Below are 18968 nucleotides of genomic sequence, written 5' to 3' on the forward strand. Positions count from 1 at the left end.
CCCTGTACGCAAATGGTACGACTCTCAAGCAGTTCTCCTAGAGATCCATCTCTTCACTCTGCTTCTGTGTAGTGTCGGATTCCGTCATTCCATCCTCAGTGGGCCGTGCACGTCATTACTTCTTGTATACACGTCTTGTGGTGGAGCGAGGAACCAATGAGAAAACAACTCTCTCTTTCCCACATCCTACTGGAACACGCAGGTCACGTGACGTAGACGCTACCGTCGTTGGCGTTTGCCTTACCGTGGACTCCTCATCTAAATCACAGTTCCAGTTGTCAAGCAGAAGCTGGGGTCGCGTCGAAACCAGCGATGAATTTACGATTTCATGGCTGAACAAGTAAAAAGTTGCCCGCGTATTTCGACCCAGTGCTGGATTACAAAACCCCGTCCCATTCCTACTCCTAATCCTCCCCCCGTCTACCGTACATCGGTGATAGTAGAAGAAGAAACGATGAACGGAATAGCGGACGCAGGAGCAACACATTTCAGTCGTATCGGCCGCTGCTAGCTAGCGGTGGACGGGATGCTAGGCCTAGTTAGGCCTAAGGTGAAACGCACAATCGGACAAAACTGTCTTTCAAAATTATGCCATCTCGAGAGCATATTGAACAGCAGGCCATGAGTGATGACCCCGTTGTCGCTGCCGAGTGGCTTGTCGACAAAATACGCGATGCAAATAGTGAGATGTTGGTGCTCGACACCAGATCGCCAACAGATTTTCATTCTTCGCACATACGCGGAGCTATCAACGTCACCCTGCCGGCGTCCGTCATTATGTTACGTCGACTCGCCAACGGGAAACTTTGTATTCCGAGCATTATCAAGGACCAGACGAGTCGTGAGAAGTTCACGAAACATTGGAAAACGCACAGTCTCGTTCTATACGATTCGGAAAGCAACGATAGGTTATCTCCTGGGGTTACGGTTTTCAGCACTCTACTCAGGCGACTCGAACAAGATGGCTGCCACGTTATTTGTTTACAAGGTAAAGCTTTAAAAGTTGTGTTTTTTTATTTATTTTTTTCTTTATTTGTACGATGAGAGCTTTAGATGATTTTGAACGCTGACCCCCGTCGTTTGTAGAAATGACCACCAGGTGTACGATCTATTATCGATCTCAATACTGTATTCGGTGAGATATTTTTATATTAATTAAGATATTAGTCTATCATAATGTTTATTTTAAGATACCTTTTAATTGGAAAAAAGAAATAAATTTAAGATATTAATATAATCTGAACTGCGTATAAATGTCTTTTTTTTTTTTTTTTCGGACATTTAATTGTAAAATTAAAAAAAAATTGTAAATCATGGCGGGCCATATCTAGAAAGATTTGGCCCGATAAGGTTAGAACTGAAATCAAGCTTAGTTCGATATTGTAACTTACCAATCTTACTGGGTAAGATTGGTAAGTTAGAATGACCACCAGGTGTACGATCTATTATCGATCTGAATATTAATTATTCGGTGAGATATTTTTATATTAATTAAGATATTCGTCTATCGTTTAAGATCAATGAACGTAATGTTTATTTTAATAATAAAGAATAACTTTTATTGTAAAAAGATATTTTTCGACACAAAAAATTAACGAAATAAATTTCAAATATTAAATGTCTTTTTTTTCTTTTTTTTTTCGACATTTAATTGTAAAATGTAAATAATTGCAAAATTAAATGTAATTTTTATGTGTAAATTATGTTGGGCCATATCTAGAAAGATTTGGCCCGATAAGGTCAGAATTGAAATCAAGCTTAGTTGATATTTTAACTTATCAATCTTACCAGTAGTTTGTAGAAATGATCACCAGGTGGACGATCTGTTATTTATTTGAATATTAATTAATTATTCGGCGAGATATTTTTTACGTTTTGAGATGCAAGGAAGCTTGAGGCTTTTGCAGCACCAGCCAAAAAAAAAAAAAAATTATGAGTTACCCTGAGAGAAAGAGAGAGAGAGAGTCAGAAGTAGAAGGGAATCACCAAGAAAGAGAAAAAGAATGATGATATCCAGCTCAAGACCCTGGGTGTGCGAAACCCATACTCACCGGATGTGAGTCCCTGGGGTTTATTTTAATAATAAAGAATTAACTTTTTTAATTGGAAAAAGATTTCCAAAACAAAAAATTAACGAAATAAATTTAAGAATTTTAAAATATTAATATCGTGTGAACTGCGTGTAAATGTATTTTTTTAGACACTTAATTGTAAAATGTAAATAATTGTAAATTTAGATGTAATTTTAATGTAAATAATTGCAGATTTAAATGTAATTTTAATGTAAATTTAAATACAGTATTACCTACTTGTTGTGAATACTCTAGGGTTTAATCTGTTCTTCTCTGTGTCTGTTTATTTATGGCCTATTACTTTTTATTTGTCATTTTTAAAGTCTTTTTTAATTAATTTATTTATTTTTAATGAAAACACAGAACTTTTTGCAGATGTGGCCCGATATATGTAAATTACGTCGGGCCATATCTAGAAAGATTTGGCCCGATAAGATCAAAATTGAAATCAAGTTTAGTTTGATATTATAAACCTACCAATCTTCTGCTATCGTGGGATATAAAAAAATTAGCCGTTGGTGTTTATAAAACGAGGTTCATTTTATCAGAATTATGCTGTTGATATTGAAAAATAAACAGTTCTTAAGTACTGTTATTCAAAATAGTTCAAATATTTTGGCTTTAAGTTGTTTAACTTAAAATGTGTGAGTTGAAAATTTGATTTCGAATTTTATCTACACATGAATGAAATATTTTAAGGACATCATAGGGGGAGTATATGTACACTTCCTTTATAATGATATGGCGTATTTTGTATTACATAATACACGTTTGTTGATTGGTAAAATGGATCCCTTCTTTGTTTGGCTATTTTCGTATTTTGCTTTACAAGATATACAGAAATGGTAAATGAGATTTAATCTAAATAGAATTCATGGGATGAAAATCCTTGACGTCTCTTGGATAGTAACCTGGTTTTTGTATGATATTGATATGACAACAACAACAACAACAACGAAATAGAAGGGGCAATACAAAGCAAAGAGAATTAACGCTTAGGGACCTTGAAATTATGACACAGCAAGGCTTGTATCAGTAAAAGATGTACATGAAGACATCCATTTTTCTGGAAATATTCCTACGCGTTGTGTATAGGAGAGAAAGAGAGAGAGAGAGTTTTCACTCTTGTGGCCTATTACTTTTTATTTGCCATCTCAATCTTTTTTTCTCCCGAGATCAGCTTCAACCACAGGAAAAAAAGAAAAAGAAATACCCCGCAGCTGTGCTGGTTCTGTGTGTGTGTTGGCTAGAAAGTGGAACAACACACCGGTTTGTTGTAAACACTTCCCACTTGTTTAAACTAGCAATTCCTAGTAATTATTAGCTGGACTGAAATAACACCGAACTGGATTTATCTCAGTTTATCAATGAAATCTGTTGAAACGTATTTTTTTTAGAATACTTCATGTTATGAATGTGAAATTATTATATAAATATCCTTATTAGTTATTCACGATTTTTTTTTTTTTTGTTACTTCGCGACCTCCTCACTGATCGCGATTCACGCAATAGAAAAAAAAAAAGAAAATGGATTGTTTTTTTTTTTTCGTGTTATTGCAGAATGGGAAATTTCCCCTCCAGTAATAATTTATAAGAGAAAATGCTTAACAAAAGATCTATTTAATTTTAAATTAAATTTTAATTTTAAATTAAGATTTCGTGAATTTTAGCAGATTTACCGAATTTTACAGATATGTACTGAATTTTGGAAATTGCATTTGAAAGGGATATTGGGGGACACACACACACACACACACACACGCACACACCGGAGGTTAGAGTTAAAGAAAGGATCTTCCGTAGCACTCAGGTGACAGGACACGAAGAGGTGAAGAGTGGGGGTTGTTCGCGCCTGAACTGCCTTTTCTTTGTTACATGTTCTCAGAGAGGATGTACGGGGGGGGAGGAGGGACTGAAAACTGTCACGGTGTAATGCTGCCTACAGTAGCTTGTATGTATTCGGCGCTGCCTTTCTCCATGTGTTGTGTGTGTGTGTGTGTGTGCGTGTGTGTGTGCGCGCGCATGTATCCACTCACCTGGAACAACTTTGCCTGCTCGGGCTGACCGCTTTGTGGGACTGCGATGTCGGAGTTTTTGTCACGCACGACGATTTCTGTCATTTCGGCGTTTCCATCCCATAGTTACATCAACAGTCAGTTAGCCACCTCCTCCTCCTCCTCCTCCTCCCCCTCCCATCCCCCAACTCCTTCCCCCATTTCCCATCTTCTTTCAACGCACGCACACGCAGAGTGAGGCGAGACAGCGCATCCTTCGCCAGTGTAGGCGTTCGCGAAAACGTTCGGCGTTCTGCTGTCAACTAAGTGGGCGAAAGGAAATGAAGAAATGAAGAAATGAGTTATCCGCAGAGAAACAGCGGGCAAAGATTAAGATGAAAACACGTTGGGGCACACAGAGAGAGACAGATGGAATGAGAGAGAGAGAAAAAATTAACAGTGAGAGGGTTGGGGGTAGGAATAAAAATGATGGATAGAGAAAGACAGAAAGAGATAAACAGATGGAATGAGTGGAAGAGAGTCAAAGAGATGGAAAGACAGGCAGGAAAAGGGATCGAAAGAGAGAGAGAGAGAGAGAGAAAGAGATAGGAGGAATAAAAAGACGGATAGAGACGGACAGAAAGAAAAAGACAGATGGAACGAGAGGGAGAAAGAAAGAAACGGATGGAGAGAGAGAGAGAGAGAGAGAGAGAGAGAGAGAGAAACTGAGAAAGAAAGATGAGTTAAACAAATAGAACGAGAGAAAAAGGGAAAAAATAGACAGAAAAACAAATAGAGAGGAAGGAAGGAATAAAAACAAATAGAAATAAACGAAACGAGAGGAAGAAAGAAGCAAAGAGATGGAGAGAGCGAGAAAGAGATAGAAAGATAGACGGAAAGACAGATAGATAAACTGATGGAACGAAAGGGGGGAAAACAAAGACATAAACAAACAGAAGTAGAGAGACAGATGGGAGGAATTAAACAGATGGACATAGATAGACAGAAAGAAATAAACAGGTGGAACGAGAGGGAGAAAGAAGCAAAGAGATGGAGTGATAGAGAGAGAGAAAAAGCGACGGAAAGAGAGAAAGACGGAGGAAGAGACAGATAAACTAATGGAAGGAAAGAAAGGGAGAAAAATATTGACAGATAAACAAACAGAAAGAGAAAGACAGATGAGATGAGTAAAAAGATAAATAGGGGTATATAAAAAGAGATAAGCAGATGGATAGAGATAGACAGAAACATACACACAGAAAGAGGTAGACAAATGGAACGTGAGGTAGGGAGAAAGAAAAAAGATGGAGAGAGACAAGATAGACAAAGAGAAATGAAAAAGACAGATGAGAGAGAGAGAGAGAGGGGCGAAGAACGAAAGATGATAAAAACAAATAGAACAAGTTTGACAAGGAGAAAAAGAGATAGAAAGAGAGAAATACAGAGGAGAGACAGATAAACTAATGGAAGAAGAGAAAGAGAGAAAAATAGTGATAGAAGGGGAAGAAGAGATGGACACAGATAGACAAAAAGAGATAAACACATGGCTACAGAAGACAGAAAGAGATAAACAGGTGGATAGAAATAGAAAGAGACAGACAGATGGAGAGAGAAACAGATAGATACAAAGAGAAATGAAAGAGAGAGAGAGAGAGAGAGAGAGAGAGAAAGAAAAGCAGAGAGAGAAATATGAGAAAAACAAATAGAACGAAAGGAAGAGACATGAAAATAGATAAACAGGGAGGAAAAAGGAATAAAAAGATGGATAGGGAAAGGCAGAATGAAAGAAACAGCTGGAGCAGAAGGGAAAAAAGAAAGAAACACATGAAGAGAAAGAGGAAGACAGATAAGGTGATGGAGAGTGAAAGAGACAGGAATAAACAGATGGAACGAGAGAAAGGAGAGCAAACATAAACAGATGGAGAGAGAGAGACAAACAGAAGGAAAGAATGAAAGAAAGAGTAAGAAACAGACATACAGATAAACAGGGGAAGAGAGAGAGAGAGGTAAACAAACAAAGAAAAGAAGGAGAGAAAGGGAAACAAAGATAAACAGGTGGAGGTGGAGAGAGAGTGGTAGGTAGTGGCTTGATAGAGCCAGGGAGAGATGGTTGATGGTAAGTGGACAATATGTAATGAGTGGAGTGTTGTACTCTGGGAAGAATGTTCGGTGATTAATGGATGGAGCAGTTGGTTCCATTTCGTGATGATGGCTGGGCACGGATGAAACCGGTGGGTGGGTGTGTTGCGGGTGAAAGCATACTGATACACACTGACAACGCTGTAGACACGGAAGCGGGCACGATAACTAAATATTATCGATTCGCTGTAAGGGGACATTCACCTGTGGGAACCATAGGCGGCGTGTGTCATAAAAAGGTAATGATCGGTTGGCAAATACAAGCGCAATATTGGTCCGTAAGCCGACGACCTTTCAATTACAGGTTGCATTCTGTTGCGCTTCTCATTATGCAGCTGACGGGGCACTTTAATCGGGTCCGCGAGGTTTGTCTCCTCTTCCGATAGGCTTGTCATTGACACCTCTGACTAACCCTTTTGCATCACATCTGTGCGTCATTAAAAAGATCTTCGTCACTCCCCAAAAACCAGTTCATCTGCGAACTGCGTCTGTTTACGCCCTCTCATTCGATCCACTTTCGTCACTAACTCCGAAAACTGTTTATTTGATCCGTACTCAAGAAAGAACTATTACACCAAAAGATAACCCATTAACGGGACAAAACAAAAAAAAAATAATAAATAAAATAAATAACGCATTAGAAAAGAATAACGGAGCATTCGACTGGTTAATAAAAGAGCTGTTAGAAACAAATAATTAAAAAAGCGACAGAATGTTACATTAAATACAATCGGAGAAACTGACATGTTAACAATGACCCATTAAAAATAAATGAAGAATTTGACTGGGTAACAAAAGATCTATTAAAAACAAAACGTGAAACTGAAGTGTTAACAATGACCCATTAAAAGCAAATGGAGATTTTGACTTGTTAACAAAAGATCTCTTAAAAACAAAACGTGAAACTGACTTTAAAACAATTGGAGAATTTTACTCGTTAACAAAAGACCTATTAAAAACAAAACGTTAAACTAACATATTAACAATGACCCATTAAAAATAAATGGACAATTTGACTGGGTAATAAAAGATCTATTAAAAACAAAACATGAAACAGACAAGTTAACAATGACCCATTAAAACAGAAATGGAGAATTTGACTCGTTAACAAAAGATCTATTAAAAACAAAACATGAAACTGACGTGTTAACAATGACCTATTAAAAACAAATGAAAAATTTGACTTGTTAACAATAGATCTATTAAAAACAAAACGTGAAATTAACGAATTAAAACAGCAGCAGAAATATTAATTTAAAAAGCATTTGGAGAAACTGATACGTTAACAATGACCAATTAGAAAAAAGTGAACAATTCGACTTGTTAACAAAAGATCATTAAATATAAGTTAACAAGAATTAGATTCAAATCAAACTTAAAATAACCGGAGCAACTTTGGGTATTCAATGATATGAGGTGTGATCGAAAAGTTCGGAGCTTGAAGTATTTGGGTTAAGTTAAATTTACTGGCTATTTGGATGGATTTCTTTGGAGGTAAAATAAATTTTCTCTTTATACTCCTGGACGACCACACGGTCAGAGGAGTTCACAAGATACATAGAATACGAGAAACAGCACCGTATTTAGCAGACACACGCTTGAACCTCGGTCATTCACCCTTTTACGTGACCACTCGGCTACTGAAAAATGAACACTATGTACACCTATTCCAACGCTTTTGGTAATGCTTATAGTTCCTGTGTCGCGTTCTCAATAATTTTCTCAGTCGTTACGAATCTGTGACATTGCAAAGGGGGGAGGGGGTAAAGCTTCACTTCGCGGGTAATTAAATGTCCATCACTCGCGATACGATTAAGAACTCGAACGACTGACTCATTGATTTTAAAGTTGAAGCGCGGTCAAAATGAGGATCATCTTCGACTGACAAGAGGCCACCTTTAAATTTTGCGAACCACTGAAGGTTTCATCTACAACATCTTCTCTGAAAGCTGTTTCTAACATTTTGTGTGTTTCTGTTGCATCTTTCACAAATATAAAACAAAATTTCATTGAACGAACACGTTGCGACAAGTATAAACTCGTTACACCCCCGAAATTTCAAGGTAAGTCAATCACCGAACTTTTTGATCACACCTCGTATAAGAGTCACGAGTTTAACATTTCGTTCTGCTTATCGCGCTAACAAATAAACCTAACGCATCAAAAAATAGTGCAGATCTCGTTTCCAGAACGCGTCTTTTCTTTCAGCATGCAGATTGGCGCTCATTAGACGCGTAAAACAGCTGGTAATGATTTCTCCAGAAACAGATTTCTTTGAAAGTTCCATTTCTAAGATGTGGTTATTTTAAGCTGATCCTGTGATTAAAACAGTTTCAGCTGTTCGGTAAAAACTTCCCTCTAGAAGGACGGTTTTCCCCCTCCTTCTCCAGTTTCCCCTTAAGTAGCCTTCAGCGAAAGAAATACCCACGAGAGCTTCCCCCAAACCTGTTACTGTAGGTGGGACAACATTGACCCATGTGAAAGGTCAAACTAGAGGGCAAGTGTAGGGAGTGGCGAGCTACGGAGAGGCATGCGTCGCACTTTGTTTCTCTTCCTTCCCCTCCCCCCCCTCATAAGACAACCTCCATTATTGGGCAGGGAGTGTTGGGTACCTTAAATTTGCCGCTGCGTAGGTGTCATGAGACCACGACTGGGTTGTTCGTTCATTCATAGCCTGACAGAACTTCTCAAGGACGTCTCCTCGGAACTGGTCGCCCGTTAACTTCGGACTAGCGTGATGGGCGAGAGGAAAAGGAGGTCGATCGGCTGAGCGGAAAACGGAACAGCGCGTGACGTTAAACAGTGTGTGTGTGTGTGTGTGGAGGCGTTATTGACTAGGCAGATTTTTCATTATTGAGTGAAGTGGTTGAAGCAGAACTGTCCACTCAGCTGTTTTATAACTGGAACTAGAAGAAGTCACTGATAGAGTCGATTTCTGTTGATAATGACCGAACCGATTCACAGAACTCGTGATTTCTGTACTATTTACAAGCCTAGATTTTTAATTTTGTATTCATCCGCATTCACTTAAGATGATATTAACAGAATTAATGATACACGTGTTGTCTGTAACCTAGCAACAGAAAGCAATTGTTGTTGTCCGTGATTAAGTTTTACATTTCAGTTCCTAACTGGTTGATTTCAGAAATTACAGCAATGGAAATATGAAATGAACCAATGATGTCATCTGATGACGTATCTCGAGATGGTGTTTAATTAAAAGATTTATTTAATTGAGAATATATTAACTTTTAAAATTTATTAAATTTATCCATAATTATAAGCGTTTAACTTTGTTTAGCTCTAAAAGGTCTATTTTTATAATTTTTTCACATTGTTTTGAAGTAATTTTTTTTAACACGTTGTATGATACACGTGTTGTCAGTAACCTAGCAACAGAAACCAATTCATGTTGTCCACGATTAAGTTTTAGATTTCATTTGGTTGATTTCAAAATTTTCAGCAATGGAAATATGATGTCATCTGATGACGTATACTCGAAACTGTGTTTATGTTTATTAAAAGATTTAATTGTGAATATATTTTACTTTTAAAATTTATTAAATTTATCTAGATGATTTATTTTTGTTTGTGTGAAGTTTATAAGATGGCGTTTAACTTTCATTAGTTTTTTTTTTATATATATCTTTTACACATTTTTTTTAATGTACAAAAGGATACAGGTGCGATACTTTTTGTCTTATTTTCATTAAATGATCACATATTTCAGGTATAAGTGTTTAGAAAGTGCATCCTTTGCAAATAAATTGTTACTACATCTTTCAGGGGTCAATGTTCTCAGGAAATACAGACGTTCGATGACAATTAGCGACATGACTAATCGAGATTGTAAGTCGCGCGTGCTTATTAATGATTTTTCTGACTCAACCTTCCGTCCGGTTCGTTTGAAACCAAAAATCGAAATTGGATTTAGATGAGATTAATAATTCATCACACTTTAAGCAGTTAACGAATAATGCTAGGAGAGCGCATGCGCCGTATTCAAAGGTCAGATTTCCTAAATAATTCCTCCCTCCTTTCTGATATTCTCGGAAAGCGGGCAATTTTCAGAATCTACACAATACAGACAGAACTACAACGCCACCTGTAGGAGAAACTTCAGTTGGGAGAGAAGTATTTGACAATGAGATGTAGTCCTTGGACCTGTTCCTACTCACACGAAATGATCGAGATGGATGACATCACGATGACGTCATCATTCCTCGCACCGTAATACAGACGCACGCCAGGATGCTTGTCTAAAACGGAAACTTGGATAAACTGTGTGGAAAAGTATTTGCCCTTTTTTTTTTTTCAGCAAAGGAAACGGGAGGGTTTGAATGGGGAGGGAGGAGAATGTATGGCGTAATTTCACCTTTGTGAAAAAACTTTCCTTCGGGGCGCGTATCCGGTGGGTTTGTCTGTCTTGCCTCGTGCAAGTGAACGGGCCTTTTCCTTGGTGCCAAAATGTCTGGGTAAGTGGTCTGACCACGAACTTAGAAATGTTATTATAATGCAAAGTTCACGGCGGAAGATCGTAATGCGTTCTTTGAAACGCGGGCCGGATAACGTAGGTGAGTAATTAAAGAAGGAAACGCTAAAATGACGATTGTACTTAACGTACAGTGTTTTATATCTGTACAGTGGTTAAATTTTGTTGTTAACCTACAGTTTATGTTTCGTAGTTTGCTGTGTCTGTAACCTAGCAACAGGAGGGTGATGTTGTCCGAGCTGGTTTATTACATTTCGTTTCAAATTTTCACAAAAATTTTCAACTAGGTTCTCTGACCTAGTGGTCGTGCAGGAATATAAACAGTTTTTTTTTCTTTTCTTTCTTTCTGTCTTTCTTTCCCCTGTCGAGTGAGTGTTCGGCGATTAGCTGGGATAATATAGTCGCGCAATTAGTGGCTTTAAAGTGCGAGTGATTAGCATAAGCACTTGTTGGTGGGTGGGAAGGTGAGAGCGAACACCCTGTCACCGTGGTGACTGAGTTGGACAGGTGTTAGTGACCTCGGTTCCATGCACACTGCCTATGGCGGTAGATAGCAAAGTGTTTTGACGTGTCATTAACCGTAAGAAGGGCGGGAGGTGATTTGTGTAACTCTGTCAAGTGTCATAGGTGGCAAACGTAAGTGGGCCTCACTGTGAGACATACCATGTCACCGTTTTTTTTCTTCTTCTGTCATTCTCTCTTCCTCCCATACTTTTTCTTGTTCTTTATTTCTCATTTTCATTCTGTTTCCATCTTTTTATTCCTCAGTTTCTCTCTCTCTCTCTCTCTCATATCTACCTTTCCATGTTTCTTTCTCTCTATCTGTCTTTCTCCCATTCTGTGTTCTTCCTTTCTTTGTATCTATACAACTATTTCTCCCTCTTTCTGTTTATTGCTGCCTTTCACCCCTCTGTCTGTTTCTCTCAATAATTCTTCTTTCTATTTGTCTTTCTCCATCCATCTGTGTTTCTTTCAATGTTCTCTATCTATATTTCCCCTTTTCTGTCTCTTTCTCCCTTTTTTTTATGCTTTTCTCTGTCTTTCTACCTTTTTCTATGATTTTCTCTTTCTTTCTGCCTTTCTCTCTTTTCTATGCTTCACTTTATAATTATCTTTCTTCCCCCCTGTCCTTTCCGCTTTCTCTATGTTTCTTTTTCTCTATCTTTCTCCCTCCTACACTACTTTCTTTTTATCTATATTTTTCCCTCTTTCTGCTTCTTTCCGTTTTTTCTTTATCTCTTTCTCTCTCTTTTCTGTGTTTCTTTCATTCCTTTTATCTTCTATCCGTATCTCTCTCTCTCTCATCAGTCTTTCTACACTTTCATGTTTCTTTCTCTCTATCTCTTTCTCCCCTTCTGTGTTTTCCTTCCTTTCTTTGTATCTATAAAAGTATTTCTCCCTCTTTCTGTTTATTGCTGCCTTTCTCCCCTCTCTCTGTTTCTGTCGATGATTTTCCCCCTCTATCTGTCTTTCTTTCAACGTTCTCTACTATCTATATTTCGCCCTTTTTCTGTCTTTTTCTCCTTTTTTCCTTGTTTCTCTGTTTCTTCCTTTTTTCTGTGTTTCTTTCTGCCTTTCTCTCTTTTCTATGTTTTACTTTATAATTATCTTTCTTGCCCTTTGTCCTTTCCGCTTTCTCTATGTTTCTTTTTCTCTACCTTTCTCCCTCCCCGTACTCCTTTCTTTCTATCTATATTTATCCCTCATTCTGTTTCTTTCTCTTTTCTTTTATCTTTATTTTTATCATTATCTTTTTATCCATATTTATCTCTCTTTCTGTTTCTTTCTTTATCTATGGCTCTCTCTCGCTCTCTCTATGTTTCTTTCTTTATCGCTGGCTCTCTCTATATTTTTTTCTCTATATCTATTTTTCTCCTCTGAATTTCTTTCTTTATCTCTCTCTCTCCTATGTTTCTTATTTATATCTATCTGTCTCTTCTATGTTTCTTTCTCTTTCCTTTTTATCCTTATCATTATCTTTTCATCCGAATTTCTCCGTCTTTCTGTTTCTTTCTTTATCTCAGGCTCTTTCTTTCTTTCTCTCTATGTTCTTTTCTTTCTATTTATCTTTCTCCTCTACGCTTATTTCTCTCTTCTGTGTTTATTTTTTTATATCTGTCTGTCTCTTCTATGTTTCTTTCTTTCTTTCTTTTTAACTATCTTCCTTCTTCTCTCTCTCTCTCTCTCTCTCTCTCTCTCTCTTGATTCTCCTCTTTCAGTTTCTGTGTTTCTCCTTTCTGCTTATTTTTTTGATTCGGTGTTCTCTCTCTCTCTCTCTCACACACACCTTTTGTTTTTGTTTCTTCTGTTTTTTAATATTATTTTCTCTCAATCTGAACCCTCTTTTGTGGTCCTTATCGTCTCTCTGTTTCTAATTTAGCTGTAATTATTGTATTTTTTCTATATACACATTTTCTTCTGATATTTCATTTTTCTCTTCCAGACGAATTTTTATTTCTCCTCTTCTTTCTCCTTTTTAGTAATATCCCATCGCATCACACTCGCGTTTATCTTTTGTGCCGCAAAAATGGCTTCTTTAAATAAACAGCCAATAATATCGAGGGGGAGTGACGTCATTAGAGATAAGATTTACAAGCCACAGGAGCCTGTTTTAAAAGGCTAATAAATGCAGATAGGGCTACCGAAAATATCAGATAAATCACGCAACATATGGCAATATGGAATATGTACACAAAACACGAGGACAGATGGCAACAAACCACTTCACAGTAAGAAGCAATCGATAAAAATGGTGGCTTAAAATAAGTCATTCTCCTGCAAGGAGTCGTATATCTAACGTCTAGTTTCAGGAGTTGTTTATCCAATAAAAAAAATTAATTATTAATAACGCGCCTAGTGTACAAAACATATTTCTTGTACTCAACATAATTTTTTTTATGATCTGCAGTGTACATGTTAATTCTTCGATGCTTAACCCTAATCAACCTTTGCGCTTTTTCTCCCTCTAGGAGGTTTTAACAGCTTCAAATCTCAGTGCCCGGAGTGGTGTGAATCAGACATTTCCGATTCATCAGAATCATCCCTCCTAAGTCTGGAAAATCTAAGGATCACACCCCTGTCCGACAGTGATGCCGAAATAGATCGATGTGATAGCGGAGTTGCCGGTGACGCCAGTCCAAATGACCCACCGTTTCCAGTGGAGATCCTTCCCTATCTGTTTCTTGGCAATGCAGAGAACTCTTGTGATTTGGACGCTCTGGAGAAGCATAAAATTCGCTACATCCTCAATGTCACTCCCAATCTACCCAACAGGTTCGAACAGGAGAACATAGGCATAAAATACATGCAGATACCAATTCAAGATCATTGGTCGCAAAACCTAGCAAGTTTCTTCCCTGAGGCCATAGCCTTCATCGGTAAGTACACTATAGATTTGTCATTTATAAGATTCATTAAGAACCACTTTATAATAATCTTCTAAGAAACTGACAACATTTAAAAAGTTTACTTTTCGCCAGGGTACAGAAGTACACGCATTCGATGCCTGGTTCAAACCCACATCACTGCTAAAAACGATGTATTTTTCCTTAAAAATATAAACTGTAAATAATTGGTATTAAATTTATGTCTTTCCAACCCCCTAATTGAAGTTTAGAATTTTAAATTTGCCATATAAGTCGACTCTGGGATTTTTAGACAATTTCTTACTGCTTCAAGCGCCAAAGCAACTAAGGCTGTGAAGCGTCAGTATATTGTTGGTTTACTGGAAGAAAAACCTTGTTTCCTGGGGGGGTAAGAAACCATGTAACCTTCACCTGAGCCCGAATATCTCAAAAAAATTGTAGAAAAAGCCTACATATTACGTAAAATAATATTTTACGAACACTAACGTTTCGAAGATAATTATAAAACTTCTTCCTCAGAGTAAATCGTTTATAAATCAAATTTTACTAATATATCTCTATAATATTCGCAGACACTAGTGAAGAAAAATGATACGAAACCCTAACAAAACGGCGGTGAACATTTTTTCCCCACTACTGTATTTAAATTAAAATCTTCAGGTATTGCGCGGCCATTTTGATTTTTATTTGAGCTCATTATCTTAAAGGAAGTCATTCGAAAGCGAAAGATTCTGAAGAAGGGGAAAAAAAAACTGCAAAAAATCACATTTTAAATTATTAAGGCACGAGTGATAACATTAAATGCAGCCACGTGATCTCTCGGTTAACAGGAAATTATGATAAGAGAATAGGGGGGAGGAATGGAAATGTTTCATTCATTGGCTTTCCATATGCTAGCAGTTGACTTCATTCATACTAATGCTTCACCCTGCAGATCTCTCTCTCTCTAGAAAGCAGGACAATGTACAACCCAGCTCCGAGGAGTAAATCGATCCTACGGCTCGCGCGTATTTCCAGTGCGTGGGTGGAGGTAGTAGATTATCGATTGCCCCCATTCTTAATGCCCCATGCCTCACGCACACACATACGATCACACAAAGATGAGATATCTCTCTCTCGTACAAACGCTCTATCTTTTCAAACATGGACTCATCCAACTTCACTTTGTTTTTTTCCTTTCTGTTAAAAGCGGGCGCCATGAATGAACTTGCCGCCCATGTCACCTGACTGCGTAACACCCCTTTCGTCAGTTGTGTCGCATACCGGAAAGGAAGCTTTTGAAAACTGCTAACCCAGCGAAACTGTTCGAAGCTATGTTGGCATATAATGTTTACATAACAATAAATATTAGTTGAAAAGGGAAAATGACATGGATGGAAACTCTCACAATTGTGGGCATTAATAGAGGAGAAGCAGCATCACGTGACCGACCGACCAACCTACCTCGAATCGTGTCATATCGTAAAAATTATGTACGATATTATCACAATTCGTTCGTACTTTCCTCGATGATAAATCACTATGGTAAAGAACGCAGAGGGTTCTTGCGTTATCTCTTGGTCACGTGATTTGCTGAGATGTTTGACGTAATATCTTGAATGCGTGCAATACGAGCTACTTACGTTTTTTTTTTTGTTTTGTTTTTTTTTTAAGAGAAGTTGTTCGGTGTATTGGTACGTGCAATCACCTACGCATTTTCCTCTTAAAGCATGAATGGCGTGTGTTGTAGAAGGAAAAAGATCTTGGAGTATGCCGAAGCAAGTGATGCATAATTAATCTTATGTACTCGCAAGTGTTCTTATATTTTTAGCCGGTTTTCCCTTAAGTGGGTGGAAGAGAGAGAAAGAGAAGGAAAAATAATAAAATAAAATTGGAAAGAATCATGTTCTTCAACATCAACAAAGAGTTTTTTCACTCTGCCCACGCTTGTATAATTTTGGAGTTGGACCAAAATACTTGATAAACAATTAAGATAATTATTATGATGGAGTCATGGCAAGAAAGGGTGGTGAAACATTACCGATCTGTTTACCATCATACGTTATTTGCTTTCGCTTGCCCTCGTGGGTAGCGCAGTTGGTAGGATCGTCGTCCTCCCAACACCGGGTGGAAAAGACCTAAGTTATTCGTTCTCAGAAGAGGGTAACATAGTTTTTTCTCCTGGAAACCCGGGTTTTTCATCCAGCAAATAGAAACTACTGCCTTTCACTCGGAAGTTTGGAAATTGGTCAACTTTGGTCCAAACTTCCAACAACAAAATGAACTCAATTTTTATCTGGTCGATTACAAAACAGGTTGAAAGCAGAAAACCTCAAGACTACTTGATTGAAAACCAGTAACCACAGAATATTGATCGCAACCATGGAAGCCATAATATCTAGAACAGGTTACCTACTGAAGATAAAATCATTAAAAAAATTGGACTCAAGATTTCGACTTGACCCTTCAACGACTAAAAAGATTGTCGATTATTGCTGGAACTGCTTCTGCCTACCAGGATAACTAATGTTGTTTCTCTAGGGCTGTTCTACAACAACGAAACTGAGGGGAAACACCTTAAAAGACTTTTCATGCACCTGACCCAACTCCTCCCAAAGTTTCGCATTGTTCCACCCATTTAGGAGCGCCTTTAGTATTTTGTGTCAACAGTGACTCCTTGCTGCTAGTCGCTTAGCAACTAACCAAGGCCACACTTGTAAGTTGGAAGGCTGCCACATGGGTGGGGTGTTTGGCGAAAAGCTGAGAGACGTTTCAGATGGTTTTGTTCGGGAACACCCGTAGGGCCTTGCTGCCATTATGTACGACCCCGTAATAATTAACAGATCTGGTGGAGTGCGCTAAACTTTACCCCTCCTCCACTTCATTTATGAAAAAAAGGGAACGATGTGGGTTTTGTCATTACAAATAATTTTTCGAAAATGAAATTCCCTTTTCTTTTTGTTTTGTTCATAAAGACATGACATCATTTCCGGGAAGTAGTGCCAACTCTCGATGACATAGGAACTACAAATCTACTTGGAGCGGTGACTCGTAATAAGCGAGCGTTCGGCCTTGCGTTTTATGATTAGAAAATTACGTTTGTTTATATCCGCTCTGCAAGCATCGTCTGTTATAGAGTGGTATTCGTTCGAGTTCATTTTTTTTTTTTTTACTCCACAAAGGTTCTTCTTTAGAATCTTAAATTGCACGTTTCGGCTTGAATTTCAGCTTCATCAAGGATTTATACGGAGATACCATCCTTTGGACGGGGCCAAAAACTCTTTGCCATGGTTCAAAATGAGATTTCAGTTTTTAGGAACATGAAAAAGTCATTGGGCAAGATCCGAGAGAGTACCATGATGTTTCAACATTTTTTCTCTTTCACCAAAAGTAAGAATTCTTAATTTTGACTGTTCGCTGAGAAAGAGACTCATAATAGACAAGTCGATTGACCTTCGATTTTGACCTCTGCACTTTCTCTTTTGGGAGACCCTGGACTTTTCCATTAAGATCCAGGATCCAAGTGCTAAATCTTCCAGTAAGATCAGATTCTCCAAAATTTGGATTCTCTGGACAAATCTGGTTATTTGTCAGTGAAGGCCAGAAGTAGCTGAGTGGTCAGGCTAAAAAAGCAGGAGCACACGTTTTGCAGTAGACCATGGCTTAAATCACGCGACTGCTAAAAACTGTAAACATTGTATCCTTGTTAAAATGATTAGCTGGAAGGTTCCTCTAAATTAAGTGGTCGTGCAGCAATATAAACTTATTTTACTTAGATCAACAGCAATCCAATGATTTCTCTATTCATATCCAGTTCTGCTAGCTTCAAAACAGACCAGTCCACGATTTCAAGGTGTGAAAAGGTGACTAAAATGGTGAAAACTTACTGAAAATGCTGGATGGTCCAATCATCCATCACCTGTAATGCCCCTTTCTTTTTAAAATCACCTGTGCTCTGCATATCGTTCTGAAATATTGATACTGATTCTCTGTTCTAAAAATTTATCGCCCATTGGAATACAAGTAAGAAAGTGGAAGTTGTTGTTGTAATAAGATTTTAGGAGCATCAGCGTCTAGAGCCAAATTACTCCTCCTTTTGTAAATTGCATGTTCTGAAGTCGATTTAGAGAGAAAACCATGCTACCATCGCCTGAGACCAACTAACTCGGCCACGTTATGAAAAAGGTCCATAAAAATTCCTCACGTCATCGACAGGACTTGAACTCAGGTCTTTTCCACCCGGTGTGAAAAAGACGGCGATCCTACCAACTGTGCTATCCACGAGAGCGAAAGAGGAAGGAAAATAAGCTCAATATTCTAGTATCTTATTAGTTCTTAAGATAGTGGTATACTGAAAGCCTTGATTTAAAAATTGGAGATGTAAAAGCTTTACTTATTTTGGAAAGCGACCCTATTGGATTGTCTTGAAATTCAAAGTCTGCTCACCCATTTTTGACATCAAAAGGACCAAGGTAGGTGTGAAGGAGGAGGAACAGAGGATTACAAAACTCTGTTGGACAATAGTTAGGACCAGCACATACCAATACACTTTTTGAACCCAAACAATCCGTCCCTAGATTGCTATTAAACGAACGGTGGCGCCACCTTTAGCCACTGTTGCCCTCTTTCCAAAGAGACTTAAGAGGCTACATATTTCTTAATAGAACAACTTAAAGTGTAGAGTTTGAAACTGCTATTATGCAGTGACTTCTACATTTATCTCGCCCTTTACCCCTGCATTCCTTTATCACTGAATTCTATTGATACTAGAGTCTTTCCTCTCCCAACCCTTGTTCTCAACCCCTTCTCTTTATAATTTCCCTGCTACCGCCTAACCGTGACGGGCGGCTACATTACGTTGCTATCTCGTTGACACCCTTTTTTTTTTCCCTCTTTTCTTTTCTCTCTTTTTTTTTTTCTTCTTCTT

The 18968-nt window shown here is 38.0% G+C and overlaps 1 protein-coding gene across 1 annotated transcript in view; it reads left to right on the forward strand.

Annotated features, from left to right (window-relative positions):
- Positions 1 to 273: 273 nt before the first annotated feature.
- Mkp3 (Mitogen-activated protein kinase phosphatase 3) overlaps positions 274 to 18968 on the forward strand; it is a 31349-nt gene continuing 12654 nt past the window's right edge. Inside the window, exons 1-2 of the mRNA XM_090389757.1 lie at positions 274 to 988; positions 13667 to 14074. Coding sequence (XP_090245883.1) covers positions 589 to 988; positions 13667 to 14074 — 808 coding nt within the window. The 5' untranslated portion in view covers positions 274 to 588. The remainder of the gene's footprint in view (positions 989 to 13666; positions 14075 to 18968) is intronic.

The sequence above is a fragment of the Mastigoproctus giganteus genome, chromosome 2, assembly GCF_048544385.1.
Source record: "Mastigoproctus giganteus isolate SK-2022 chromosome 2, ASM4854438v1, whole genome shotgun sequence".
Classification (NCBI taxonomy): Eukaryota; Metazoa; Arthropoda; class Arachnida; order Uropygi; family Thelyphonidae; genus Mastigoproctus; species Mastigoproctus giganteus.